Consider the following 27,980-nt stretch of genomic DNA (forward strand, 5'->3'; position numbering starts at 1 on the left):
TTTGTTTGATAGGTTGGTGGGTTTTAAGATGTAAAGTAAGTTCATTTCTGTTTTCTTTACTAACCATGTTTTAGAAACTGTGGGCAGACCAAAACCACCATTTGTTTTTTATTTTTTTTAAAAAATTTAAGATGATTGACACCGACATTTAAAAAAAAAAGGACTGATGGTATAGCCTTCTTATCCGAAGAACAAATGTACAAGAAAGATTCCTTCACAATTTGATACTTTCACGGCTCAAAATATCCTCATGATTCTCATCAATACACGCAACACACATTTTTGTTTTGTGGATCACGTTAAAACAGATGATTGAATCAAGCGTTCTTATAGGTTACAAGCAAATGAGCAAAAGGCAAACCAGTTTGAATAGGAACTGAGGCAAGAATTACACTGAGTTGTTACATTGCTTTTGAAAATCAAAACAAAAAAATCATGCAACCACCTCGGAGAACCTGCAGCTTACATATGATGTTGTTGTATACTTCTTATGTTGTATAAATAAAGATCAATTTGTAAATAACAAGGGTCTTTTTAACTGACAATAAGCGAAGAAAAAATTTCAGTTCAACCTTGGTTGTCTAGCTAGTGTAGTCTCTTGTAGTCTTTGTTCATCAACTTATCCAATAACAGATCCAGATGCTTGCTCATTGAGTTCTCTCATGTTTACTCTAGTTGGATAACCAAACCAAGATTCAAAAATCTGAAGAATTTTTGGTAGAAATGACTTGACAATACAACCTCTCAAGCTCTTCTTCTTCGCTTCCTCTTCTCTCTGTCGCTTTCATCCGAACTAGAAGAAGAAGATGAATCAGTATCAGAATCAGACTCGGAACTGTCTGATCCAGACGATGATTCTGACTCCGCAACTTGCTTCTGTTGTTGCATGATGAGGCGTGGCATGTTCTTCAGATACTCTCTGAGACTCTCGGTGATCCCTCCAAGACCAATGGAGGTAAAGAAGTTGATTGCAAACCTAGTGTTCTTTGGATTGTCTTTAGGGAAGATGGATTCAAGTGACTCCTGCATTGTTGGATCCTGAAGCCTCTCATTAAGCAGCCTAATCCCCAAGTGCTCTGACAATTCCTGCAATCAATACAAAGGTAATAACCAAATCAGCACAAGTTTCTTGGAATGTGTTGTTGATTCAAGTTAGTTACCTGGAAAAGGATCTTAATGAAGATACGGGAAGATGAAGTAGTGTCCTCCTCGGTTAAACGAATATAGGCAAGCACATGCCATGGAAGAGTATCTGTGCCCAGTAAATGAGCGAAAAACTTAGCCACGTTACGCAGCTTGTTCGTTTCAAGACGGTGAATCATAGAGTACTGCTGAACGAAACACTTCTCGAAATTCTCTTGGTGAATCTTGTTGATCATACAGAAACGCTGACCCAACAAACCGTAGTAGCGCAGATACGTTCTCTCCTGAGAGCAACACTCCAGAAGCATTATGCACAGTTCCATCTGCAACATTTGAATTAGACAAATAATGTTTATAAGCCTTGTGTACTTCCAGCAAAAGTATAATCTAGTTTGAGAGGAGTAAGTTACCTCTTGACCAGGTTCAAGTTTAATTTTAAGTAACTTGTGACCAGCTTCCTCAAAATCGACGCTGGACATAATGGTCAGGTATATTGTCCTCCTAAGATTAACAAGATTTGTCTCTGTCTCATCTCTTATCCTCATTTGTTCTTCATCTTCTTCTTCATCAGACCCATCTTCCTCTGAGCTAGCATCAGAGCCGTCTTCATCCTCAGACTCATCCTCACCAAGTAACTCCTTCTTCAGCGCCTCGTACTTCTTCTCGTTCTCAATGAAGTCAGGATCAGGTTTGAAGACATCTGCAAAAAAACAGAAACATCAGAGAAAATTTTTAAAAACCTAAGAGCTGTTTTAGTTTTTTAAAAAATAAGTAACTTACCTAGAGAGGTATCAGGAGATATTTTATCATTAAGAGATACATCGTGCGAATATTTTTCTTCCACAAGATCTAGCTCCGGACGAACAGCTGGATGTCCCTGAAAGTATATTATTCACACAAATTTTTATGAGCATTGTGATAAACAAAGTATAGTATCATCTCTGCTACAACCCATAATATCAGAATATAATTAAATCAAGTTTATGTCTAAAAGTATATTTACCTGAAACTTCGCTTTCCTAATAGCAAAGAGCCCTTCAATCAAATACTGAACTCTCTTATCTATATCTCCTTCGTGCAGTATACCACGAAACCTCTCAAAAATTCCTGTGTTAACAATTGCAAGAGCTTAGAAAACGCAAATAAAAGGAAGATCCGTGGCAATATAAAAAAGTGTTTAATGCATGATACAGAATATCAGTATATGATCACAACATTATCTTTCACCAAGAGATGAACCTGATTATTATATCAGTATATGTCAATAATCAATCATTGACTTGTGATTTAATTTGATGTATTACGTGGAGATACAAGCAGGCTAATGTTTCTTTATATAACAAACAAGATCAATCACCAATTGAAAGAAAAAATGATCTTACCATGCAATCCTTTTGGTGTAAGATCCTGGAGTATCGCACCACACTCTGTCACGAATCCAACGGCCACCTCGACACTGTCATCAGTCGGAGTTTCCAGAAGTAAAGAGACTAGTTCAAGCGCAATGATCTCCTCAGCGACTTGCTGGTTTACTAGATGTGCTATAAACTTCACAGCAGCTAGCAGTTGAGGCTGGCAAAAACAAAATAAAACACATAAATGCATAAAACATGACATATATAAATCAAAATGCTTCACAAGCCAAACCTTGTCGTTACGCTTATAAGCTCTCTTCAGCTGCAAAACGACTCTTTTCAACAAAAGCTCAGCAACTTCTGGGAACTTGGCGTTGATAACAGCGACCAAAGCTGCAAAGACATCGGTAAACCCAGGAGACGCCATCTGAGACTTCATACACGAACGGCAGAAAAGCCCCCTTCCTCTGATGAGATTCTCAGCAAACAGCTCAGGGATAATGTTCTTGATGTTGCTTGCGTTAACCTTATTCACCAGCCCGTTGATACTTTTACGGAGAGCGTCCCATGTAAGACGCTGATACTCTACGCTGCTCTTGTCCTCCACCTCGTTCATCATCCGTGCTAGCTTGAACGGAGGGATATAAACTCCACCGGTTTTGCCCAAAGCCATAGCATTGCTATCAGACGGGTTGAGTTCTGGTAACTTGGGCTTCGCAACTTCACTCTTCTCTTCGTTTCTCAGCTTGTCTCTTTGACTATCAGACCAATCTCTCTTTAAGAGACCTTCTTGTTTCCTCTCGCTTTCACTCCTACTTTTTTGCCTATCATCAGAAGGCTTATCAGCTGTGACCCTAGTATTACTACCCCTATGACCCCTCTCTCTATCACTTCTTCTCACTCTCTCGTCTTCCTCGGAGGAACCATCGTGCCTACCCATATGGATGGAATCCAACATAAAGTGTGAACCTTTACCGATTATATCAGGAAACCCTAGCTTATCTAACGATATAAATCTCTAGTAAGAAAAACACTACAGAGGTTGTCGCGACGATCTGAATCGCCGACCAAAAGTGATAGACGGGGGAAATAAGATATTTTCGGTTTGGTTTTTGTCGGAGAGGTATGCCGACGACACGGTTTCCTTTTATGGATTCTCGAAACGGCACTGTGTGTGTATATCAATCTTTATTTGGGTGGTCGGGTAATGAAATATAAGGCTAATGGGTCAAGGCCCAACATGAGATGACGGTTTTATATAAAAGGTAAGACTTGAGCCCGTTAATACATTTTATTTCAACGCGGAATAATATAATGAGCGATTCCCAGATTCGTATAGAAAGTAGTAGGTTTACCGAATATTTGCAAAATTACAATAAGACGCACATCCCGAGAAAATTACTAACTTCAAGAAAGATGCCTTCGTTCGTGGCATATGCTCTTTGCAACTTCCAATTTTTATTTTTTTTACCAAATACTAATAACTAGGTGATAATCCGCGCCCTGCGCGGAGTGAGTAGATCTAAAGAGATTATCACTTTTAATTAATAGTTATTAAAAAGATAGAAATCATAGAAAGAAATACTCTCTCCGTTCCAAAATAGATGATGTTTTGGAGAGTTTTTGATGTTTCAAAATAGATGATGTTTTGATATTTTATATTAATATTAGTTTTATCGAAAACTGTGTGGCCAATGATATTTTATTCTTATTTTTAAGGATTGGTTGAATTAATTTGATTTATATTTTTAATGGTATTTTTTAGGAATGAGTGTATACCTTAATTCTTGTGCATACATCCAAAACATCAAGTATTTTGGAACAGAGAGTACTACATATTTTAAAAACTTTAAAGAAAATTGTACGTTTCACTAACCATTCACTAACCATTTAATCTTTGTTTTTTTTTAACTTGTATTTTTGTTTGTTTAGTTGAATTATAGGTCGTGGAAGCGAATTAATAAATAATAAGAGTAAGCAAATACTAATATAAATAAATTATGAAGTAGAAATAAAATGAAACATAAGCAATAAACTAATAAAACCTTTCAGAAACAAAATATAAGAAAACAAAAATAAATTAGAAATTGATGGTTAAACAATTCCATGACTGTTGTGAATGCTAGATCGTAGTGGTAAAGATGTTTTGAGAAGGAGAGAATCGTGAGGAGATGTAGATACAAAGCCTAGTATTTATATATGCAAGGCGCCTAGGTCTAGGGTATACTCGCTATCATTAATTGCCACAATCAAATTTTCTATTTCAAATCGAAATCTGAATATATTACTTCCTTTGTTCCTTATCGTACACTATTTGATTGTTGTATTATAGGAAATTAATATGGTGCTGGTCAATCAAATTAAATGTAAAAATCAATCAGTGACAATCACATTCCCATTCTAACTTTGACGTAGTTATCAATTCAAAGTTGATCTTTAACTTAATAATCCGCGCTCTGCGCGGAATGAGTGATTAAAAGAGATTATTACTTTAATCTATAGATATTATAAAGTAAAAAATTAGTCACAAATATTAGATATAATAAAATATTGAACAAAATTATGCAGATTTATATAATGTAGTTTTTTTCCCAAAAAACTTGTGTAGCTGGGTAGGTGTAATTGAAATAGATTTTAAAATATTAGTTTTTGAAGTAGATTGAAGGTGTAAAGCCGTAACTCAGTTTTAAATCTAACTTTCTTTATATACAACCGTAATTGCAGATGAATGATTAATGATTATAAAAAATCAATCAATTAAAATTAGGAAGTGATATGTAATTTAATTTGTCCAATCAGAATAATCTAACTTTCTTTATATACAACCGTAATTACCGATAAATACTTAATCACTTAAAAAGACAATCAATGAAAATTTTGAATTGATATCTAATTTAATTTGTCCAAGCGGACTAATAAATTTTTCAAATTCAACATAATAACATACGTAGCTAACCGGTTAAGGCTATAGCTTAATCCATTTTTTTATATATTCAATATAACTATACCTATAATGAGTTTATATATGTGAGGTTGATATATAAAAAATAACATATGACCATTAGACAATAAGGACTTCCGAAATAAGAAAATGAATACAAACCATATAGATCAAGCAGTTATATAGCTCCTTCTACATTTTGAAGATATTAAAATTGTTTTATAGTTGATATCATTTAAGTGAAACGAACCTTCTTACTTATACAAAAACAGATTTGTACTTGAGATTTTTATATTTTCAAAGATGATAGGCGTTTCGAGCTATATTCGATTTTTATTTGTACTTATATTATAAAGATGATTGGCGTCTCAAGATAGATGAGAAATATTTCTTGAACTAAAACCTGTGTTATACTACTTTTACTAATATATTTGTATCTACTTGATGGATATAGAAACATAAAGTGACTACGAAAATCAATAATAAAAATATTTTTTATTAATACGAAGGAGGCCACGTGAGAAATGAGTAATGAATGATCAAATGAGTTATCAGTTATTTAGATAGGAGTCATATAATATATTATGTTAAGCTAAATTGTAATGAATAATGACAATATATGTAATTAGTCTAATGAGGATAGGGTATTTAATTAAAGGGTGTGAGAGTGATTCTAGTGTTGACACCTAAGAAATGACAATTTGGTTAATAACACATGAAGTCAAGGTTAGTTTAAATTAATGCTCCTCAAATAATATAAAAAGGATTTATTCTTTTTTTTTTTAAGAAATATATTGTGTCTCAAAAAAAAATACATCAAATGTAGTAGTATTCGTATATTGTGTCTCAAAAAAAAGTAGTATTCTTATACTAATAATTTATTCTTATGCTAAAAATACATCAAATGTAGTAGTATTCTTATATTGTGTCTCAAAAAAAAAGTAGTATTCTTATATTATCATTTACTAAATATTATGTAAAAAGACAACAAAAGTTATACTAATTCTTTTAGCGCAAATAATAAAAGAACATTATTCTGACAGAAATCAAAGGACGAAATCTTTGAACAGTTCTCAGCTGGTCATTGATTAATGATACAACCTTGACTTTTGTGAAAACTAAAATGTAATCAGATGTCGTATACTTTGTTTAATCATCTGCAAGAACTATCCCTGGAGAAGACTTTTGTGGATTAGACGTGTGATCATACACAATAAAAGCTTTTAAAGATCGTTATAACATAATTTACTTGCCAATGATAACGTAAAATCAGTCAAAAAAAAAAAATTTAAAGAAAGATTAGTAGGTATTTATAAGTAAGGAAATCACGAAATATATTCAACAAAATCGAGAACAATAGCTGAGAAAAAAAAATCACGAGAATTATATGGTCTCACCTCTATTTGATGTATATAACTATTATGTTTTGATTTATGGTTTTTAGAAAATGATTTTAAAGGATGCATGAAAAACAAGCTTAAAGGAAGAAGAAAGGGAGGTTGTTCAAACAAAAAAAAAAGGAAGAAGAAAGGGAAAGGGTCCCCCGCACAAGTAAACGATCAGACAACTATTGTCCACAATTCTTATTTCAATATACCTCAAAAAAGAAAAAGAAAAAAACATATCACAACAAGTCTGAAGAACAACGCAAAAGCCTTTCCTAGTCCTAACCGAAACGCCAAACCCTTTACCGTTCAACTCTCTCTCTCTCTCTTCTCTGTCTCTCTCTTGTACGCTATCTTCTTTCAGCTTCTCTTTCTCCAAGCCGTGTGTTTGTTTCATTCCTGTGAAGCTTCGTCAGATTAAAATGGAGAAAGGGAATGGATTCGAGGGAGAGAATACGAAGAAGAAGAAGGAGACAGCTAATGATGGATTTGTCGGTGGTTTTTTCCCTGTCTCTACCACCAAGATCGCGTGGAAGTCAAGAAAAAGATCAGGTTCTCCTCTGATTCTTGTTTTCCAGTAATTTTTATCTGTCCCTTCATTTTTATGGTCTGAAAGATTTAGGCTTTAAACAGAAACTTATCAATTGTTAAGAGCCATGCTTGAAAATTAGCTCTCTGTGAACTGTTCTCTCAAAGTGTCTTTTCAGAGATCTAGAGTCTAGACAGGTAGCTTTTGTTACTGGTCTCTTCACTTCATCTCTCTCTGTCTTAAGCTTGGAACTTTAAAAGGTTTTAGCTTTAGTTTCGGTTTGATCCGGTTATATGCACGTTTGGAATATAAAGCATTAGCAACTTCTATTACAGCATCTGTGAATCCAGACAAAGAATCTGAAGCTGCTATGGAACTCACACCAGAGAAAGATGAGACAACAACAGCAATGGAAACTGAGAAAGTTGGGGAACCAATGACCACAACTCCTGTTCTGTCTGAAAAAAGAAAAGCTCTGTTTGAGCCACTCGAACCCATTACAAACTTGAATGGGAAGCGACCAACAGATGCTGATTCGCTCTTGCCACCTCCAGATTTCGAGTCTGCAAACTATCCTAAAGGGTGGTTGATTGGTAAGAAGAGGAAGCTGGTGAATGTTGATGTGGTTGAGAGCATGAGAAGAATCGCTGTCCAAGAAATGAACAGAAAGGTAAAGAATTATTGGTGTGTTTCTTTGTTCTTGTTGGAAAAATTTTGATAAAAAGGAGATTGTGGGACAGGATCGAGAGATAGATGGGCTAAACGAGCAGTTAGAAGAGGACTCGCGTTGCTTAGAGCATCTGCAACTTCAGCTGCTACAAGAGAGAAGCAAGAGAACAGAGATTGAAAGAGAGAACACAATGTTGAAAGAGCAAGTTGATATGCTTGTCAACATGATACAACAAGACGAAGAAGAAGTAGCAGAAGAACCCTAGCTAGTATATCATATGTAATGTACGTCCCCGTGTACCTATAATAGCTTCTCTCTGTTTTTTATTTGTTTGTCCATAAAAAAGGGAGGAAAGAAGCTTCACCACCATCTATTATCTGGTTAAGCTACTGCTGTTATTTCCTCCTGTTAGAACAAAAAATAATCAAGAAAAACATTATATATTCTGAGTCAAGTTCTCTGCAAGGTTTTGAACCTGGGGATGATCTTCATTCAAGTTCTCAGGAGGATGAAGAACTGTTTAAGTGTGTGTGTGTGTGTGTGTCTAAAGTTGCATCAGCAGGAGATAGAGGCAGAAAAAAATACAAAATATAGAAATGAGATATGATCATTTACAGATAGAGATATGTTTTGTGTATATGTGTTAAAAGTGTAATCCTTGTGTCCTATGAATAAATGAAATCTACGGACCACGAATATCGAGAGTCCATCATATTAGCTAGCTTTTGCAAAACAAACCTGCACCAACACGAAAGAGATTGCTTCAGTATTTTACATGTCCATCCCAGCCATCACAGCTTCTTTTACTGATTTTATTTGACTAAAACACAAATACTGTAGTTAACAAAGACAATGAGAGAAAATTCGAGTTTGTTTATTATAAATCACAGATCCATTATTCAATCACAATCGAGGTTTAGTTTCTTGGTAAAATGACTACTACGTTACAGACACTGTCAAGCCAGTCAAAAAATTCATTCTTCTTTCTGATGGAAAACACGGAGTTGTCTGAGATTACCATTGAGGGTTGCGTGATATATCCTCTTGTCTCCAAGTCCCAAATCCGATAGAATCAAGTTACCCTGCAAGCAACAAGAGTGAGAAAACAAGAACATACAAGACCAAAAGTATATATACATGTCTCTCTAGTTTTTACTTACCTCGCTGGCCATTAATCTCCGAACATTGCTAGCGTAGAGTTTGGGATTATCTTTCTCTTCTTGTGAAGGGTAGTATACAGGTAACCGTATTACCTCCAAATGGTTTACGAATTGACAGAGAAGGAAGATTATGTGGCGTGCCTGAAAAAACAAGACACAGTGAAACTATTTTAAGGCCAAAGCTTCTGAGAAAACCGCTGAGTTTTGTTATAAGAAATACTCACCCCGGAGATTGTATCCCATGCCACACTGAAACGCTCGTATGGATATTTTAATATAACAGGAAGAACAGGAGTTCCAGCCAAAAATGCACCTGTCTTGAACTGAAGCAAGTAGTCTCCATTGGTGGTTGTTCCTTCTGCAGTGAGACCAAATCAGAGTGTAAGGGAAAAAACGATGGGCTTGATTGATAAAGCAGTAAGAAGGAAAGATAATGAACCTGGAAAAAGCATAATAGTTGGAGCAGATTTGTTTCTATGAGCTTCTCTAACTCTTTCGTTTACTGTGCCTGTAAAGATACAAAACAGTTGTTGAATACACAGTATGAAGACTAAAGCATAGACTAGTTAAAGAAGCAAAAACAACATACCAGATACACCCTTGAAATCAGGTGATTTTGCTTCTCGCTGAACATAGACGCAACCAAGACATTTGCTGCCAAGAAAAGACAGTATAACCAAGTTTGAGATGATGGATACAAACGAATAACAGAAACAATAGAGTGATGAGATGCAAAAGAGTGTTTTAAGAACTTTAGATGAAGTCATTCAGAACTAACCTGATGAGGCCAACGAGAGGAAGTTTGCCCACTGATCTCTTCAGCACCAAAAAAATCAACAGACAGATAAATGTAAATGTCATTTCCGAAAATAGATACTCAAAAGTGGTATCTTCAGAAAGTAGTTTAACAGAAGTACCATAAAGCATAAATCTATCAACAAACCTTGGCGACAAAACTTGGGAAAGAAGCAGACATATGATACAAAATGTCCAGGTACGACACGTGATTAGACACAATGACACCAGGCCTTTCAGGTTCCTCCTTATCAGTTTCACCATTCTCTGCAATCTGTAACGAATTAAGAGAAGAAACAAACGCCAATCCATCAGTGTGAACGAAAGATTCAATCAATTTCAGCAAAAAAAAAAGAGGTCCCCAATAAGTTGTACAACAACCAAACCTCTCCTAACAATAAATGCCACCAAAACCATCTCTTCTTACAACAAAGTCTGACACTTTAAGGTTCCCTATCCACACCCACAAGGCTACAAGTTCCTCACACACGTAATCAAACTTGGCTTATACCTCAGATAAGAACCATCCTAATGTCATTGTACAACAACCAAACCTCTCCTAACAATAAACGCCACCAAAACCATCTCTGCTAATAACAAAGTCTACCACTTTAAAGGCTACCTCAGAAGAACTTGTTTTGGGATTGGAATCAGCTGCTGCATCTCGATCTGGACAGCTCTCAGGAATCCAATAAAACCCAAAAACAAAAAGCAAAACTCTTGAAAGAAACCTCCCACACCGCACGATCACAACCCTTCTCCACCCTCCCATATGAGCATAATCCTCCTGAACAACCCCTCCACCTTCCTCCTCCTCCTCCTCCTCCTCTCCTCCACGATACGGAGACGAGAACAGCGTAAACACCCTACACACCAAGTAATACAAAACCAAGATGCTCATCGCCAGAACAAACCTCACGGGAACAAGCGTCACCATCGCCACCGCGAGCTTAACCTTCTCCGCCGTCGGAAAAGGACCCAGACCCATTGTCCCGTACGAGTCCGTCCTCGCGAAAGGCGCGAACTTTTTGTCGAGCTCTTCGATGGCGGCGGACACGTCGGATTCCGATTTGAGCAAGGGGAGGTCCTCTTTGCTCGACGACGGTGGATTCGGATTCATATCCTTTAGCTCCGACTCCATTGCCGTTAAAAATCTGATCTTTGTTGAAAGGGTTTCGAGTTTCGGAATCAGAGTTGGGTTCGTGAGATTGATTCGTATTCCCCCGTGAAGGTTTCAGCTTTCGCGCACACGGAGAGACTCGTCGCCGTAAAAGGTAAACATGAAACGAGAATAAGGGGTTTTGATTCTGTGAGGCGACGTGCATTGTAATGTGATATACGCTTTTGATTTTAACCGTTAGATGGATAGGTTGATACAGTAAACGGTCCACGATTGTGTTAGTTGATTCAAGTTTGTTGAGGAAAACAAACTGATTTTGTTTTTCCAGGTGGTGTCAATGATATTTCTCCTTCAGATAGTAATGCCTTATTTTATTTGGATTTAGATTGCCTGATGCATACTTATCTTGCGTGGTAATATTTATCTATATGGATGAAAAAACTTAAAATAATATGAAAATAAAGAAGATATACTACAAATATATAACTATGATATACTTGTTTTCGAACGAATTTTTTAAAAAATTAATATATAACATGTAGAAATTTTGAAACTTAATAATTTCTAAATTTATAAAATAATAGTAATTCTAAAATAATTATTGTCAATAAATATTTATTGATATCTTAAAATTGTTACTAGTAATAAATAAAATATGCATTAAAATTTATAAAGTTATTTAACAATGATAATTATTTTTAAAAATTGTTTTGAAACAGAGGGATATCCACCAATGCAATTGTTTAATCACCAAAGAGTTTAGTTTTTTTTTTGTTAGATAAAAATTTGAGCTGAGTTTACAATTCGACCTTCAAATTATAAATGATTCGGCAGAATTTTTATATCAAATGACATGCTTGAAACACATGCTGTTATGTGAAACTATTCTTTAATATGTGATAGGCTAGTTTTCTCAATGACACATGCAGGATCTGAGATTTTAGGGGTCTGAAACATTTTTTTAAGAATTTTTAGAAAAATAACTTTTTCATAATTTGGAACCCTTATCTATATAAAATCTATCTAAAATTTTCGGGGGTCGAGTACAATGTTTTCATGCGGCTGTCCCCAGATCCGGCTATGCACGTTGTTTTAGAAAATGGTATATGACCAAATGCCATAATGAAAGTCGAGGCCCTTTTACATTTTAATCAGTGTAAATAATGGTTTGATCCAACCTCGTGACCTATTTAACTTTTTGTTTGTTTGTTAATGGATTCTGTTAAATTTAATTTGAACCAGATCGATGCCATTGATGAGGGCTGTACTGATTACTATACTGTATTTACACGTTAGTGGCAAACACAGAGGAATGCGAATCAGGTATCAACTTGCCCTACTTTAAATAAAACCGTACACAATCACAAGGCATGTCTCCTTTCAATTCAAGAGCCAAGATTAATCATTTTGTTTTCTTTTAATCGAGTAATAGATTGGACATTAACAATCAAGTTGCTTAATTATAATATAAAAGTTTGCAGAGTCCAAGACATAATCATAGCTAGACAACCTCCATCAATAGTTACTACCACCATGATTTATATATATGTATAAATATATAAGTGAAATCTTGTGAACAAGAGATCAAATCTAATAGTACTATAATGTGTAGTTGGATTAATTACCATAAGGCTGGCTAAGAAACATCATGTAAAAATGGTCATGGTAAGAAACAATTCGAGATGGTGTCAGTAAGAGTTGCCAGCAAAAACCTTAGTTAACCAGCTTACTGTTTGCTTTCTCAGACAAAACCTAAAAGCAAAAGTGGAAGTTGCGACAGTTAGATTCCTTTTCACTGTGAGGTTGAGTAGTCTTTTCTTCTGTTTTTGTTTGTTGAAAATCAAATCAGAAGCGTATAATATGATGAAAACAACGCATACGTTCATGAAACTGTCTTTTCATTTGGCAATTACCTCAATTAGTCGCTTTCAAAAAAAAATTTAACCTCAATCAGTGTCCTCATGACAGTATATGTTCATGAATCATGATATAGTATGTATGTTCATGACTCATGTAACCTTTTTGTTACTAAAAGTTATACTAGAAACCTGTATAAAATACGATTACTTTAGGTAAAACAATTGGATACAAAATACCAGGCAGTAAAGCACCAGGTCCAGATGGTTATACTACGGAATTTTTTAAGGAAGCATGGACGGTAGTTGGTGATGACATAACAGTGGCTGTGCAGTCTTTCTTTGTAAAGGGGTTCTTACCGAAAGGGCTAAACTCCACCATCTTGGCTCTAATATCAAAGAAGCAGGAAGCAAAAGTAATGAAAGATTACAGGCCTATTTCCTGTTGTAATGTCTTGTACAAGCTGATATCGAAGATTTTGGCTAGGAGGTTGAAGTTAATACTGCCGAAATGTATCTCTTGGAATCAATCAGCTTTTATAAAGGAGCGGTTACTCATGGAGAATGTCTTGCTAGCTACAGAATTAGTCAAAGATTACCATAAGGAAGCAGTCTCGCCTCGTTGCGCAATGAAGATAGACATATCAAAGGCGTTTGATTCGGTGCAATGGCCGTTCCTCATCAACACTTTGAAGGCTATGGGGTTGCCGGAGAAGTTCACTCACTGGATATCTCTTTGTATCACAACAGCCTCTTTTTCTGTGCAAGTAAACGGCGAGCTAGCAGGATATTTTCAGAGCAAAAGGGGGTTACGTCAGGGTTGTTCGCTCTCTCCATACCTCTTTGTAATCTGTATGAATGTTCTGTCAAGATTGATTGATGAAGCTGCAAGAGAAGGGAGGATTGGTTTCCATCCAAAGTGTAAAAATATAGATTTGACACATCTATGTTTTGCAGATGATCTGATGATCTTTGCGGATGGTACAAAAAACTCTATTGTGGAAATCCTGAGGGTTTTTGATGCATTTGACAGGATGTCGGGGCTTAGAATTAGCATGGAGAAATCTACATTGTTCCTGGCAGGAGTATCAACCCAAAAAAGAGAAGAAATTATCAGCCACTTCCCGTTTGAATCAGGTAGTCTTCCGGTAAGGTATCTAGGACTTCCTCTCCTAACCAAAAATATGACGGTATTAGATTACTTGCCTCTGATTGAGAAGATCAGGAAGCGAATAGGGTCATGGACTGGGCGGTTCCTTTCCTATGCGGGGAGACTCCAACTGATCAAGTCAGTGATCATGAGTTTGACTAATTTTTGGATGTCTGCATTTAGGCTTCCTAGTGGTTGTATAAAGGAGATCGAAAGACTGTGCTCTGCATTTCTGTGGTCGGGTCCGGAGCTAAACAACAGGAAAGCAAAAGTCTCGTGGACTGAAATCTGTAGTACAAAGCGAGAGGGAGGATTAGGTGTAAGAAGGTTGAAAGAAGCAAATATGGTCAGTTGTTTGAAGTTAATTTGGAGAATTCTTTCTTCAGATTCGATGTGGGTCAATTGGGTTAAAATCTACTTGATTAGGAAAAGTTCGTTCTGGATGGTGAAAGATAATACACAAGTAGGCTCCTGGATGTGGAAAAAAATATTAAAATGCAGGGAGATTGCAAAGCGACTGTACAGGGTTGAAGTAAGGAATGGGAAAAAGACTTCTTTCTGGTTCGAAAATTAGTCTCCAATGGGGTGCTTGAAGGACTTGCTAGGAGATGGGAGTTGTATTGATTTGGGTATCTTAATCAACGCGACAGTAGAGGAGAGTTGGAAGCATAGAAAAAGGTCTCATCGAGTAGTAATTCTGAACAGAGTGGAAGAAGAGATTGAGAAAAGTCGAAGAAGTAGAGTTGATGAAGAGGACATTTCGCTATGGTTGAATGGGAAAGGTCAGAGGAAAAAGATGTTTTCCACACAGGGAACTTGGGAGTTTATTAGAGAAAAAAAGATTTGCTGTGAATGGGCGGATGCAGTGTGGTTTAAGTACTCAACACCAAGATACTCATTCATCTTATGGATGGTAATGAAGGGTAGACTTGCAACAGGAGATAAGATGAGAATCTGGATGAGTAATATAAATGTAGAATGTGTGTTATGCAATGAGCCGCTGGAAACCCTTGAGCATTTGTTTTTTGAATGTAGTTACTCTGCGAAGATATGGGAGGTGCTCATGAAGGAAATCTTAAAGGATCAGTATACGGTGAGATGGGTAGCTATACTGAGAATTTTGAGAGACCCGACAAGATGCAAGATGCAGTTATTCATTATTAAGTATCTGTTTCAAGCTACTGTCTACATGATATGGAGAGAGCGCAATAGAAGACGACATGGAGAGGCGATTACTCCAGCAGAGGTATTGATAAAACTGCTAGATAAAAACATGAGGAATAAGCTCACACTAATACAGAGGAAAGGGGATGATAAATTTAGACAGGGGATGCAGTTTTGGTTTTCCACAAGGTAGTGAAACTCAGTTGCTTGAAATCAAAGGAGGGGGACTAGTAGGAGTGAGGGCTGGACCAGTAGGAGTGAGAGCTGGCTACCTAGTAGGAGTGAGGGCTAGGTAGACTTGGGAAGGTTGGTCATACAGTAGGAGTGAGAGCTGGCTGCCTAGTAGGAGTGAGAGCTAGGTGGTTTTTGAGAAAGTTGATAAGGGTAAAGGAGGCTGATGAGTAAAAGGAGAACAATGCTATATTTCAATTTGATATTAGTCAAATTTGTATAGAAAATCTTAGGAAAGGACACATATGTAACAATGTTTTTTTCTTTTGAATTAAATTTAACATTCAATTCAAAAAAAAAAAAATTGGATACAAAATAACCAAATCTTTTTATCGAAACGAAAACGTTTGTTTTATAAAAATATGTCACAGTCTATGAATTGTTTTACTATATGGCAAAAATGAAAAAAAAAAAACATTTGGCCTGGAACTCACAATAATCTTGAAGTGATAGTTAGTGTTATAGCCTTGTTGTGTATAGAAGAATATGTTATTTTTTCTATAAGATTATGTTGTAACATTAAGCTGAAGATGTTGATAATATGCAATTCTCTACTCGCACTAGCGGCCAACCTGTAGGAACTAACAGAAGTAGCATCACCATCCACACATTGAATTTGTTATTTAGCAAAAACAAAATTTATCTTAAAAATTTTGCAAACACAGAAAACACTGTAAATTTCTGTAATAACTAGGTAATAAGATTGCAGTAATTCACGTGAATCCCCAATAATTTTCTCATGCACAAAGTGGGGTCCTTCGTTTTCTTTTGTGCGTGTTCCTACTTCTCGCCAGCACTTCTTCTTTTGTTCTCTTCACTACCTCCAAACTTCCCAAGAATCTCTCTATTCATTTCTTCTCTCATCTCTCTCACCTTTTATTTTCTCTCTGCAAAGAGAATCCTCCTCAAGAAAATGTCTAAGAAAGCTACCTTTCTTCTGCCATTGAATCTTTCACTCGCTCCTTTCCTTCTTGTTCTTCTTTACCATCTTCTGTCGTGTGTTGCTGTTCATGGCGTCCAAGAGAAGAAGATTCTCACTCTGCACAACAACATTTGGTCTCCCATGAAATCAAACGAAGCTCCAAGTTCATGTTTCTCTCACAATCTTGGTGAGTTTTTTCTTCTTTTTGCTCCCTTCAAACGTTCACCAACCATAGAGAAAGATATGTGTAGATACTGTTTCTTTGCTTTAGTTTAGTATTTAATTGCGTGATTTAAGGGTTAGATTAGCAAAAGCCTCAACATTTGTTTAAACATTTTAATTAAATTCATTACCTTTACATTACTTTTCTTAGCTCCCTTTCTTTCAATTGGGATTAGTAATAATACTATATAGTTGTTTTTCTAAAGCTTTACACATGTATTTATAGAATCTTAAGATTCTTTCCTCCATAAGAGAACACTCATCTAACATAAATGTTTGTATTTTTTTGCTTGTAAACTCTTTTCTAATCATCTGTTTTTGATATCCCCTTGCTGACTCTTTATTTTTGTTTAAAAAACTTAGGCAAAGGAAGAGAATCATCCACTACACTGGAGATGAAACATAGAGAAATTTGCTCAGGAAAGACTATAGATTGGGGTAAGAAGCTGAGAAGAGCCTTAACTCTAGACAACCTCAGAGTCCAATCACTCCAACTGAAAATCAAAGCCATGAGCTCAAGCACCACAGAATCCATATCAGAAGCTCAGACTCCACTAACCTCAGGGATGAAGCTCCAGACTCTAAATTACATTGTCACAGTTGATTTAGGAGGGAGAAACATGACTTTGATCGTCGACACTGGAAGTGACTTGACATGGGTCCAATGCCAGCCTTGCAAGTCATGTTACAACCAACAAGGTCCTTTGTATGATCCATCAGTCTCATCTTCTTACAAGACAGTGTTCTGCAACTCATCAACTTGTCAGGATCTTGTAGAAGCTACAGGCAACTCAGGCCTCTGTGGAGGTAACAATGGTGTTGATAAGACGACTTGTGACTACGTTGTCAGCTATGGGGATGGATCATACACTCGTGGAGACTTGGGAAGTGAAAGTATCCAACTCGGCGACACGAATGTTGAAAGCTTTGTCTTTGGTTGTGGCCGAAGCAACAAAGGTTTGTTTGGTGGAGCTTCCGGTCTAATGGGTTTGGGAAGAAGCTCAGTCTCTTTAGTCTCCCAAACCATGAAAAGTTTCAACGGTGTTTTCTCATACTGTCTACCTTCTCTTGAAGATGGAGCTTCAGGCTCACTATCCTTCGGTGATGATTACAAGAACTCAACCTCAGTTTCATACACTCCTTTAGTACAAAACCCTCAGCTTAGTTCCTTTTACGTTCTGAACCTCACCGGTGCTAGCATTGGTGGCGTGGAGCTGGAGTCTTCAAGCTTTGGTAGAGGGATTCTAATCGATTCAGGAACGGTCATCACTAGGTTGCCGCCTTCCATTTACAAAGCTGTGAAGAGAGAGTTTCTAAAACAGTTCTCTGGGTTTCCTTCAGCTCCAAGCTATTCAATCTTAGACACTTGTTTTAACCTCACAAGTTATGAAGACGTCAGCATACCAACTATCAAAATGATTTTCCAAGGTAACGCTGAGCTTGAAGTGGATGTCACTGGTGTGTTCTACTTTGTCAAGCCAGATGCATCTTTGGTCTGCTTGGCCTTGGCAAGTCTTTCATATGAAAACGATGTAGGTATCATTGGAAACTACCAACAGAAAAACCAGAGAGTGATATATGATACCAAACAAGAGAAGCTTGGGATAGCAGGAGAAAACTGCAGTTTCTGATGACTACCCAATGACTTGTATAATAAGCTTTGTGTGTTCCCCCTCATATCATGAAAGCCAATCATCTCTTTTGGTTAAGTCTTTGAAACAAAAAATTATAAAATAGAAAAATAATCAAATAAAGAAAGATCATTTATATTAAGAGTAATAAAACGAATAACTATAAATAAAAGACTTGTAGGAAAACACATGAATTAGACCCACAAATGCAGGAAAATGGCATATTTCACTTGGTAGTAATTCATGTGTTTTCTTGTCTTCTAATTGTTGCAGTACGTTAAAAAACTTAATTACAACGCATAAATTTATGCGTTCTAATTAAGTTGGTACAATTCTAGTGGTGTCTTTTCATATACAAACGTATATATAGTAATTTGTTAAACCTGAACAACCAAAAAAAACTTAATTACAACGCATAAATTTTAACCTTAGTGCTTAAATTTGAGTTAACCTAAACGGATATTAGTCAAACATTATCTGCAAAATGTTATCGTTTTCAAAATTGATAATCTACACATGGGATTTGGAGATGACTGACATTTTAAAAATTGCCTTTGTGTATAACTTCAAACAAAAGCAAGATGCTACACAATCAGAAATCGTTTCTCTTCCATTGTGCCTCTTGATTTTAATTTCAAGTTCTTTGTTAGTAGTTGTCATGGTGAATAGTAAGGACTAGTTCAGTTTTGGTTAATAGTAGGGAAGGTCAACATATGTTGGTTGTCTTTTTTTTTTTTTTTTGTCAAACAGATACTTTATAAATTAAGAAGTTGTGGGCCGGCCCAAAGTTAAGGGTTCAATACAGCTTTTTTCGTAACATATGTTGGTCACTTGGTTGTCTTGGTGATAAATTTCTCAACTTTATTCACTGGGAGCATCAAATTCAAAGGAACCCATTGTTGTTCAATCAAAGATACAAACTTTTATTATGCAAACACAACTCCATTCAGATCATTCTTACAAATCCAGAATTGGTTCATGATGAATCATCTGGCTTTTTATTGTAAAACCACAAACTCGCTGAAACTGAAACACTACATCGCCTGAGACAGATCTCAGTTCATCAATGCATCTGCTAATGGGAATGTCGGAGATATATCCACTGGTACCTAAACACACAAACAAACCATGCAAGCACAGATAATTTCTATGTGAATCATCATGTAGGAATAGTCAATCTCAATTTATGTTACATGTTATACCTTAACGCTCTCGAGCTTCTCTAGAGAGGTTTTCAATGGACCGGTGATAGTGCAGTAGTTATTTAAAAGCAACGTTGCTGCCTTTTTGTCACCTCTTCCCTGGATTGTGAGTATCTCATGGCTCAAACTCTCAACTGCATCTTCCACCTTTAAATGCAGAAAAACAAGATTTCAGCAACTTTGGATTTTGGTTATGAAGAATCATAAACCTCTCATGGATGGGTTACCTTAGAGAAATCAACAGAGAATGTAGAGTCCTCGTGGAAAACAAATGCTCCTTTCTCATACAACCAGTTGAACTGCAACGCTTGCCCCTTCCTGAAGCCGGAAGATATAATTATGTCAGGAGCTATACATATAGGACGTGTGAGATTATCTGTATCATTCATTCATTACCCATGAGCTTCTGTGAGACCAAACCGGATGGATCGAAAGCATCCAGCTAGGAAAGAAACATACATACTCTCCACCATACTCTTGGGAAGCAGACCCTGTTGATTCACATAAAGACCAACCAGATTAATCAATACTTTGCAAACTGGAATTAAATGAGACAAACTTCGTTAACTAGTAAAGATAATTATAGACCTTGGTGATGAGAAACTTTAGTGCCCAAAGACCAACTATATCTGCCTTTGCTTCCTCCATTGCAGAATGGAGTTCTTGCAGTTCCTGGATCAAATTGAAAATACATGTTGTTGGTACATGATCGCAGGACAAATTATTTTTATTAGATGTCTCTTGCAGGAAGAAGTAAAACCTTTCTCACTGTAGAGGTCTGACCATCAGGAAGCGTTATGGTATGCGGACCAATGCCATGGCAACACTCGTGGCAAATGGTGTGAGTAAAGAAGGAATCAAAATCAACAAATCCTCGCTGTTCCTTGCTGATGATGACTTCAGCAATAGGCTTTAGAATATGTTCAAACCTGGAAAAGGAAAAGGCTTAGTAACCAAGAAGTATTGAGTGATAACCGTTTATAAATGAAACATGGATGAAGGAAGACGGAACATTACTTTGCTTCTTGAACGTTTTTGAGCATAACCATTGACGTTCCTCTATCTTTGACGATTTTCTCATCGTTTGGCAAGTTGTAAGCAACAGTCTGAGGACCTTTCACATCCTGTCACAATTAAGAAACAAGTGAACGGTGGAGAAAAGACAAGACAAGACGAAGGCTATTCTTATTCTCCTCTCTCGGATCATCTTTGGATACTCATTGGAACTTACTCCGGAATTGTAGATTAACTGGATGACCCGAATAGGAGCAGCAGACACATCTTTTGATTTGTATACACTGTCAAGCGGGAGATTGTCTTCCAATAGCTACCGGAAAGTGAAAAAAGATTAATGATCTCAGAGTAAGCAATTGGAACATTGATTGATCCAAGCTGCAAAAAGAGAAATGTACCTTTAGATTGTCACCAAAGAGTTTCAGATCAGCTGTGGCTTTATCATCTCGAATACCGATGAAGGCTTCAAATGAAGCCTGCAATGGAAAATAAATACAGATTAGAGAGAGCTATCATGCAATAACCTAATGTAAATTTAAATCCAAATGGTCAAAGGAGTTGCATGTAGAGCCCTCTAATGTACAAATGCAAAGCTAAAGGCGAGGATCGTGAGTATAAGCTTTAAGTAGATCACACAAGAAGAAAACTTTATGGAAATTCTTACCTTGTAACCAAAAATTTCATCTTCGTATGTCTCATATGGACCAATGGTGATATCCAACTTTGAATCCTACAGAAATTGACAGAGACTTGAAGTTATGGTGTGAATGACAATCTCCCAAAAGCGAATGGCAGACTTGATAATAAAATAGCCAGAGCTCGTCTTACAAAAACTATCCTCTTATGAAGAAAGACTACTTATCTATAAAAATGAATGGGCAAAGAAGAGGTACCAAGTCCATCCATGCAATGTCTGACTCATAGTAGTCATTTGAAAGGAAAGCTTCAGCTTTGCTGTGCAGTAGCTTCTTCAAACTATAGAAAAACATTGAAGTACTTCAACACACAAAGCAACTCGAGTGGGAAAATATCTGTGAAGAAACTTTATGATATTTTTACCTCTGTGAAGTGGCCAAGTCTCCAGCTTTGTGCAAAAGGTCAGAAGCTTTTGTGAGGAAAGGTCGATATATCTCTGAATAGGGAACACTATACAGATCGGAGTTAGAGTCTGGTAACTTCTTTGTGATGTTGGCGAGATGGTCAGATTGAGAAGCATCTAGATTAGCTTCACTTCGCCTTTTTATGGTACTAAAAAACCCTGTTGCAGCATGCTTTTGCTCTTCCGTTAGGCTACTTAGCCATAAGTTGAACTCCTATAAGATTTTCAAAACACATTTTTTACCATGGGAACATATAAAAAATGGAAAACAAACAACAAACATTGTGACTGTGGGTACCATTTTATCCATATCAGGAGGATAGAAATTGGCACCAGGTGGTTTAGTCAAAGGGAAGGCTGCTCTATATTCAATACCCTTCCAGCCAGCAATAGGTTTCGTTGCTTGAGGAAGCAGCTTTACAGCTGAATCCGCCGTGGTCAAGAATGGTTCATTTTCATCCAGAGACGACCTACAAATGTAAAAACGAAACATCAATCTCTTGTTTTGATGTTTAAACAAAGACAGTTCAATGATAATCACCATGGACTTTTGTTGATCAGGAAGTAGTCCCATTTAAGTTTGTCCAGTTCTGATGCATTGGCATGCTCCTTAAGCCAAGCTCTTAGAGCTGGATTGCTGTACCAAAGCTGCTCATAGAAAATATCGTCAATAACTTTTGCAGCCTTCACGATTAAACCCAGCGCTTTCTGATCCGCCTCAGAGAGTTCTGTCAACTGCATAGTCAAGACAAGCTCAGTTTTGTGGTTCGTTTGAAACAAATAAATCATAGTAATATATGTGACAAGTTAATACCTTTGCTTCGAGGGTGACAGGAGAATATCTTTGGAGTTGCTTCTGCAGAGATAAACTACGAGCCTCTACGTTCACTTGGCACCTTCAACAAACTCAGAAGAAACACTCTTTTGTAACACAAGAACTTTCTATATACAACCTTTAGCGTAGCAGTGGATATGCCACACAAAAAAAAGGAAATAACTCAGAAAAAACCAATGAGAGAAAATGTACCTTTGCCTGATTATTTCAAATAGTTTGCCATAATCTCCATTCACATCATATGGCACATAAGCAGGATCTTCCTTGGCCAGGAGGCTTCTGTATTCTTCATAAGGTATGTATTTTACAGCAGAGACTTCCTCTTTCTGATATAGACAAAAACAAAACGAAATGGTGAGGTAAGTTGTGTGGTCTTTAGTACTTAAACATACAACATCATAAGAGGAAAGATTCTCACTTGGAGAGTGAAGGCTTCTAATGGAATTGGATGCAGAACTGTAACAAGATACACATCATTGAACTCATTGTTTATGAATTTTCCATTGTTTGTGACACTGTAAATACAACACAAAAGAAAAGCACCACACTGTCAGATTAGAGAAACCAAGTTAGCTTCAATTTTGAGCAGCAACCAAAAGATTTGTAGCAAGAGAGACAGAGAGAACATGCATCACATACGCCAAGAAAATTGAGTTCAAAAACAAACCATTCTTGAAGAAAGACGAATATCTTTTCAAAGGCATCCTTTGGGAGTTTTATGCCTAGCTCTTCCTCCAGCTCTCGCCTACACAAAAAAAAAGTTGACAGCAACTTTAGTAAAAAGGACATAAAAAAGTAAAGGGAATGAATGCAGAATCAGATTAACTTACTGTGCCGATATAAGAGATGGATCACCAGCTGAGATATGACCAGCACTAGAGATGTCCCATTGACCAGGCCAAGAATCTTTATCATCAGAGCGGAGTTGGAGAAGCAGCTCTTGAGTACTCTCCACAAAGATCCAGACATGAACTGCACGATGGTAATCTCCATCTCGGTGAATCTCCGACCTATATAAGGCGTTGACTTTCAACGTATAAACAAAGGCTTGATTCAACTAAAACCACATCTAAAATCACTTCTATTACGAATCGATTTCTGGGTATTTTTTCACCTAATAAGAAAGGGAACAACAACAGAACACATGCCTGGGTTTGGACACACCGGTCTTCTCGCCAGATTTGGTCAGAACGTCGAAGTGCTCCTCAGCCATATCTCTATCTCTCCGTGACTGTCTGTGAAGTGCACAAAAGGTGTACCCAATTTATAGAAGAACCATATGTGACACGTTTTGCTTACTTGGCTTCACCTAAACCGGACCCCCTTGCGGGTATTTAAAGTGTCACATACTTTGGCTTTCACCTAAACCGGTCCCCTCTTCGGTTAAATGAACCATCTCGAACCATCATCCACATTTAAAGTGTCACCTAAACTGAACCTTGTTCAGTTAAATGAGCCATCTCTAACCATCCACATTTATAGTGTCACTTACTTGGCTTCACCTAAACTGGTTCCTCTTCAGTTAAATGAGCCAGCTGGACACATCCACATTCAAAAGTGTGACACATATTGCGAACACATTGTTCTAAGAGAGATCAAGCATACATTTGTACATGTACACAAGCAATACATGCATTCATGGGTGAACAAAACAATGTTCATATAATTCAATAACTCGCCTTCCTGCTCAAGAGACGGGCGGGCATCTACATTCAAATTCTCAGGAGATATTTTGATACAGTGAATGGCATTGAGGTAATTCATTGGTCAAACAGTTATGTGGCAAGATGATCAAGAACACTCATAGTTCGTTAACGAAAACAAGTTATATACCTACAGAAAACTTTGTACTTTCCTTAGCCACATCTTGATCGATGATGACTTTGATAGTAGCTGATAGAAGTAGACAAGTTAGGGTTTTTATATAGAGAAGTTTATTTTGCTATTCAACAAAAGCCACACAAAAAAAAATTCAGAACTGCTCCATCTGCTTTAAGTTCTAACAATAATAAATTCATGTAATCCTTTCATTCAAAAAAATAAAAATAAATGCATGTAATCCGTTATAGGGCCTCTTTTTTTAATTTTTTGGCATGTATGTGACTGATAGCTGATCGTTATTCATATTGCTGAAAATTTTAACAAATTAAATATTTAAAATCTCTGCAACCTCTGACCAAATGCTGTGTGGGTTGCGGTCACTGTGTGTAGATTGGGGTCATTGCGACATGCAAACTAATAAGGCCGTAAGGGTATTTAAAGTTCGCCTTTTCTGTCTCTAGAGTCTTTCGAGCCCTTTTTTTCTTACATCATATTGATTATGTAGCCCAATTTCTCCTTGGACCAACTCTATAGGAGATCGTCTTCACCATTAGATTTTGATCAGGACCGGACATGGATGATTCTTTGCTAGATGTGTGACGTGTGTTTATGATGTATTAAAGTATCATGCAACTGCCAGGAAGAAGCTGTAGAATTCAGTTTTTGAGTTGAGGAAAGAAAACTCAAAGATGGAGGATGTGACATACAAAAATTGTATTGGTTAAGTGTAAGGAGGACTAAGAAGATAAGTAAGTATGTGGCGTCAATTACTCTTGCTACTTTTCTTCATCCTTCTAACTGTTTTGATTAAGAAGCTGAAAATTTAAAGGCGAAGACTTGAAGACCTAATGCTGTCTGCGTCCAAGTAAACGCAAACATTTCTCTTCCTTACAAAAGCCAGCTTTTACCAAAGAAGATACTTAGGAAATAACAAACATCTTAAAAATGAGCTCTTATAATCTTTCTTCCCTTTCCATTTTCTTTTCTCTAATATTTTTCTTGATCTTTGATCTCACTGTTGCCAGGTCTTGTAGTAGCCATTGTGGAGGAATCCAAATCCCATACCCATTTGGAATCGGGGAGGGCTGCTACCTCAATAAATGGTACGAAATTAAATGTGATCATAATAACTCTCTTTCAGTTTCAGGGAAGCTCGTCCCTGTTCTTTCAGTAATCGGCAAGGAAGTTGTGAATATCTCTCTTCCGGAAACACTCTTCTCGCATGGTTCTGATAGCCTGCCATATGGGAAAGTTCAAATAAGAAACCCAATGACATCAAAGGGGTGCTCCAGCAACGAACAAGAGTCTACATCACTTCTGAACTTGACGGGGAGCCCTTTCTACGTTAGTGACAGTAATACACTGATAGCTATTGGTTGCAGCAACAGGGCGTCCTTGACAAATATCGAGCCAAGCATCGTGGGATGCTTCTCCAGTTGCCTCCCAACAAATCGTACTGCTTCACAAGATTATCTAGAGACAGTCAATTGTAATACTAAGAGTTACTTTGTTGAAGAAAACTACGGGTATTGTGGTGAAAGAAGATATATAAATGAAACAAACTGCAACGGTAATCGATGTTGCAAGGCAAGCATGCCCAGTAGTATTCAACAGGTGGTTGGTGTCACAATAGATGATAACCCTACCACAAGAGGAGGGTGTAAAGTTGCCTTCTTAACATATGATCAGGCATACTCTTTATTAGACGGATCTGATCCAAATCTGGTTCTTGCTAAACGATATTCAACAGTTGAGTTAGGATGGTTCATCCATACAACGAATCTTTCTTCCTTCGTAGACTCTCTAAGATGTATGCCTATGAGAGAGTACCAAAATCTAAGAAATAGTGAACACTATAGACTGACTTACGGAATAAGTTGTGCATGCGACTATAATTCTTCTTCTCCTAATGATGCAAGTTGTAGATGCAATAGAGGTTACATGGGCAACCCATACATTCCGGGTGGATGTAAAGGTTAGTAAGTGTGTTTATAGTTCATATTTTGTATACAAATCTTCTATCTATGGTTTTGATCAAAGTAAACTATGAGATCATCATGGTTGATTTCAGTTTCATTTTAAAAACAGATATTAATGAATGCACTTCCGTTGACAACTGTTGGGGCGGCACATGTGTCAATTTGCAAGGATCCTTTAATTGCGTGTATAGCAATCACCGGCTTGCTATAGGTAAACCGTGCAACTTTCTATTTCAAATACATTTTCGCCCATTTAAAGATGTATAAAGGCGATCTTCGACACTTATTTAATCATATATTCACCCAAAGCCGTGCAAAAAAAAAGTAATTTGGTTTTCATTATTCCTTTGTAGGGTTCGGTTCAAGTTTCGGCTCATTGATCTTTATTGTTGGAATATACGGGTTATACAGATTTATTAGAAAACAGAGGAGGTTAAACCAAAAGAAGAAGTTCTTCAAGCGCAATGGAGGCTTATTGTTGCAACAACAATTAACTTCAACCAAAGGCAGCGTTGATAAGACAAGGGTGTTCAGCTCGAGAGAGCTTGAAAAGGCCACTGAAAAATTCAGTACAACTAGAATACTTGGCCAGGGTGGTCAAGGAACCGTGTACAAGGGAATGCTTGTTGATGGAAGAATCGTAGCAGTGAAAAAGTCTAAAGTTGTGGATGAAGACAAGTTGGAAGAGTTCATCAATGAGGTTGTCATTCTCTCCCAGATCAACCACAGAAACATCGTCAAACTTTTAGGGTGTTGCCTCGAGACAGATGTCCCGGTTCTCGTCTACGAGTTTATTCCCAACGGCAACCTTTTCGAACATCTTCATGAAGATGAGTCAGATGATCACACGATGACTACGTGGGAAGTGCGTCTCCGCATTGCTATAGATATTGCAAGTGCTCTTTCGTATTTGCATTCAGCCGCATCATCGCCAATATATCATAGGGACGTCAAGTCTACAAACATAATGTTGGATGAGAAGTATCGAGCTAAAGTGTCTGATTTTGGCACTTCAAGAACGGTAACGGTGGATCATACGCATCTTACAACCGTTGTTTCAGGTACGGTGGGGTATGTGGATCCTGAGTATTTCCAGTCTAGCCAGTTCACGGATAAAAGCGATGTTTACAGCTTTGGGGTGGTGCTTGCGGAGCTTATCACCGGAGAAAAATCAGTTTCTTTCTTGCGGTCTCAAGAAAATAGGACATTGGCAACTTATTTCTTTCTTGCGATGAAAGAGAATAGGCTGCTTGACATTATCGATGCACGGATCAGAGATGGTTGCAAGCTGAATCAAGTGACTGCAACGGCAAATCTTGCAAGGAAGTGTTTGAATCTAAAAGGGAGGAAACGGCCAAGTATGCGAGAAGTGTCCATGGAATTGGAGAAAATTCGTGGGTCTTCGGTGGATATGGAACTACATGAGTGTGGTAGTGAAAACGAGGAAGAGAATGAAGAACAAATTGTGGGTGCTAACATAGAGTTACAATCATGGAACAACACTGCCGTTACTGCTCCAACTTCTCAATACGACGTCGGTACATCTTCTTTGCCAATGTCAGATGTTGAGCCTCTGTTTCCTTTTCAAACACGGTAATAATTTCAACTTTGCATACCACGGCATTATCTAGTGCCTTTTGCTTTCCCGTCCTAGTTTGGTGTTTCTGTATGTGTGATGTATTTCTTTTGTGTAATAAATACCTATGATTGTGTAATAAAAGGATCTCGTTTGTAACACAGAAGTTTACATTCTGAT

General features: G+C 37.1%; 6 protein-coding genes across 8 annotated transcripts; 3 read left to right on the forward strand and 3 right to left on the reverse strand.

Moving 5' to 3' along the window:
- Nucleotides 1-345: 345 nt before the first annotated feature.
- LOC106355666 (pre-mRNA-splicing factor CWC22 homolog) lies at nucleotides 346-3,631 on the reverse strand. The gene is made up of 7 exons (XM_048735721.1): nucleotides 2,791-3,631; nucleotides 2,526-2,715; nucleotides 2,147-2,250; nucleotides 1,924-2,020; nucleotides 1,554-1,843; nucleotides 1,161-1,466; nucleotides 346-1,086 (listed from the first exon to the last, which is right to left on the reverse strand). Exons 1-7 carry the CDS (start codon nucleotides 3,454-3,456, stop codon nucleotides 745-747), a joined length of 1,995 nt encoding a protein of 664 aa, XP_048591678.1. The 5' UTR covers nucleotides 3,457-3,631; the 3' UTR covers nucleotides 346-744.
- A 3,274-nt stretch (nucleotides 3,632-6,905) lies between these two features.
- LOC106353390 (protein HEADING DATE REPRESSOR 1-like) lies at nucleotides 6,906-8,477 on the forward strand. 2 transcript variants are annotated; one of them, XM_022688968.2, is made up of 3 exons: nucleotides 6,906-7,376; nucleotides 7,689-7,946; nucleotides 8,094-8,200. In XM_022688968.2, the coding sequence occupies exons 1-3, from the start codon at nucleotides 7,247-7,249 to the stop codon at nucleotides 8,198-8,200; spliced, it is 495 nt and encodes a 164-aa protein (XP_022544689.2). In that variant the 5' UTR covers nucleotides 6,906-7,246. The 2 variants fall into 2 exon arrangements, with proteins under 2 accessions (XP_022544689.2, XP_013648599.2); XM_013793145.3 differs by having other exon boundaries at nucleotides 7,026-7,376; nucleotides 7,689-8,023; nucleotides 8,094-8,477.
- A 112-nt stretch (nucleotides 8,478-8,589) lies between these two features.
- Nucleotides 8,590-11,371, reverse strand: LOC106353389 (lysophospholipid acyltransferase LPEAT1-like). Of its 2 annotated transcripts, XM_013793144.3 has the most exons (9): nucleotides 10,601-11,371; nucleotides 10,127-10,252; nucleotides 9,962-9,999; nucleotides 9,773-9,837; nucleotides 9,623-9,691; nucleotides 9,408-9,541; nucleotides 9,184-9,324; nucleotides 9,042-9,105; nucleotides 8,590-8,761 (listed from the first exon to the last, which is right to left on the reverse strand). In XM_013793144.3, the coding sequence occupies exons 1-9, from the start codon at nucleotides 11,117-11,119 to the stop codon at nucleotides 8,742-8,744; spliced, it is 1,176 nt and encodes a 391-aa protein (XP_013648598.2). In that variant the 5' UTR covers nucleotides 11,120-11,371; the 3' UTR covers nucleotides 8,590-8,741. The 2 variants fall into 2 exon arrangements, with proteins under 2 accessions (XP_013648598.2, XP_013648597.2); XM_013793143.3 differs by lacking the exon at nucleotides 8,590-8,761 and having other exon boundaries at nucleotides 8,877-9,105; nucleotides 10,601-11,316.
- Nucleotides 11,372-16,293: 4,922 nt separating this feature from the next.
- Nucleotides 16,294-18,410, forward strand: LOC106353391 (aspartyl protease family protein At5g10770-like). Its single transcript, XM_013793146.3, has 2 exons — nucleotides 16,294-16,608; nucleotides 17,007-18,410. The coding sequence occupies exons 1-2, from the start codon at nucleotides 16,413-16,415 to the stop codon at nucleotides 18,272-18,274; spliced, it is 1,464 nt and encodes a 487-aa protein (XP_013648600.2). The 5' UTR covers nucleotides 16,294-16,412; the 3' UTR covers nucleotides 18,275-18,410.
- Nucleotides 18,411-19,114: 704 nt separating this feature from the next.
- LOC106353393 (nudix hydrolase 3) lies at nucleotides 19,115-23,864 on the reverse strand. Its single transcript, XM_048735720.1, has 20 exons — nucleotides 23,573-23,864; nucleotides 23,255-23,434; nucleotides 23,092-23,169; nucleotides 22,843-22,939; nucleotides 22,617-22,750; nucleotides 22,404-22,485; nucleotides 22,131-22,324; nucleotides 21,888-22,059; nucleotides 21,550-21,803; nucleotides 21,384-21,465; nucleotides 21,155-21,220; nucleotides 20,889-20,966; nucleotides 20,708-20,803; nucleotides 20,494-20,600; nucleotides 20,237-20,405; nucleotides 20,065-20,148; nucleotides 19,873-19,967; nucleotides 19,704-19,794; nucleotides 19,477-19,623; nucleotides 19,115-19,383 (listed from the first exon to the last, which is right to left on the reverse strand). Exons 1-20 carry the CDS (start codon nucleotides 23,635-23,637, stop codon nucleotides 19,330-19,332), a joined length of 2,325 nt encoding a protein of 774 aa, XP_048591677.1. The 5' UTR covers nucleotides 23,638-23,864; the 3' UTR covers nucleotides 19,115-19,329.
- A 1,203-nt stretch (nucleotides 23,865-25,067) lies between these two features.
- On the forward strand, nucleotides 25,068-27,961 carry LOC106353392 (wall-associated receptor kinase-like 10). The gene is made up of 3 exons (XM_013793147.3): nucleotides 25,068-26,220; nucleotides 26,334-26,435; nucleotides 26,578-27,961. The coding sequence occupies exons 1-3, from the start codon at nucleotides 25,191-25,193 to the stop codon at nucleotides 27,819-27,821; spliced, it is 2,376 nt and encodes a 791-aa protein (XP_013648601.2). The 5' UTR covers nucleotides 25,068-25,190; the 3' UTR covers nucleotides 27,822-27,961.
- The last annotated feature ends 19 nt before the right edge of the window (nucleotides 27,962-27,980 follow it).

Source organism: Brassica napus, chromosome A7, assembly GCF_020379485.1.
Source record: "Brassica napus cultivar Da-Ae chromosome A7, Da-Ae, whole genome shotgun sequence".
Taxonomy (NCBI): domain Eukaryota; kingdom Viridiplantae; phylum Streptophyta; class Magnoliopsida; order Brassicales; family Brassicaceae; genus Brassica; species Brassica napus.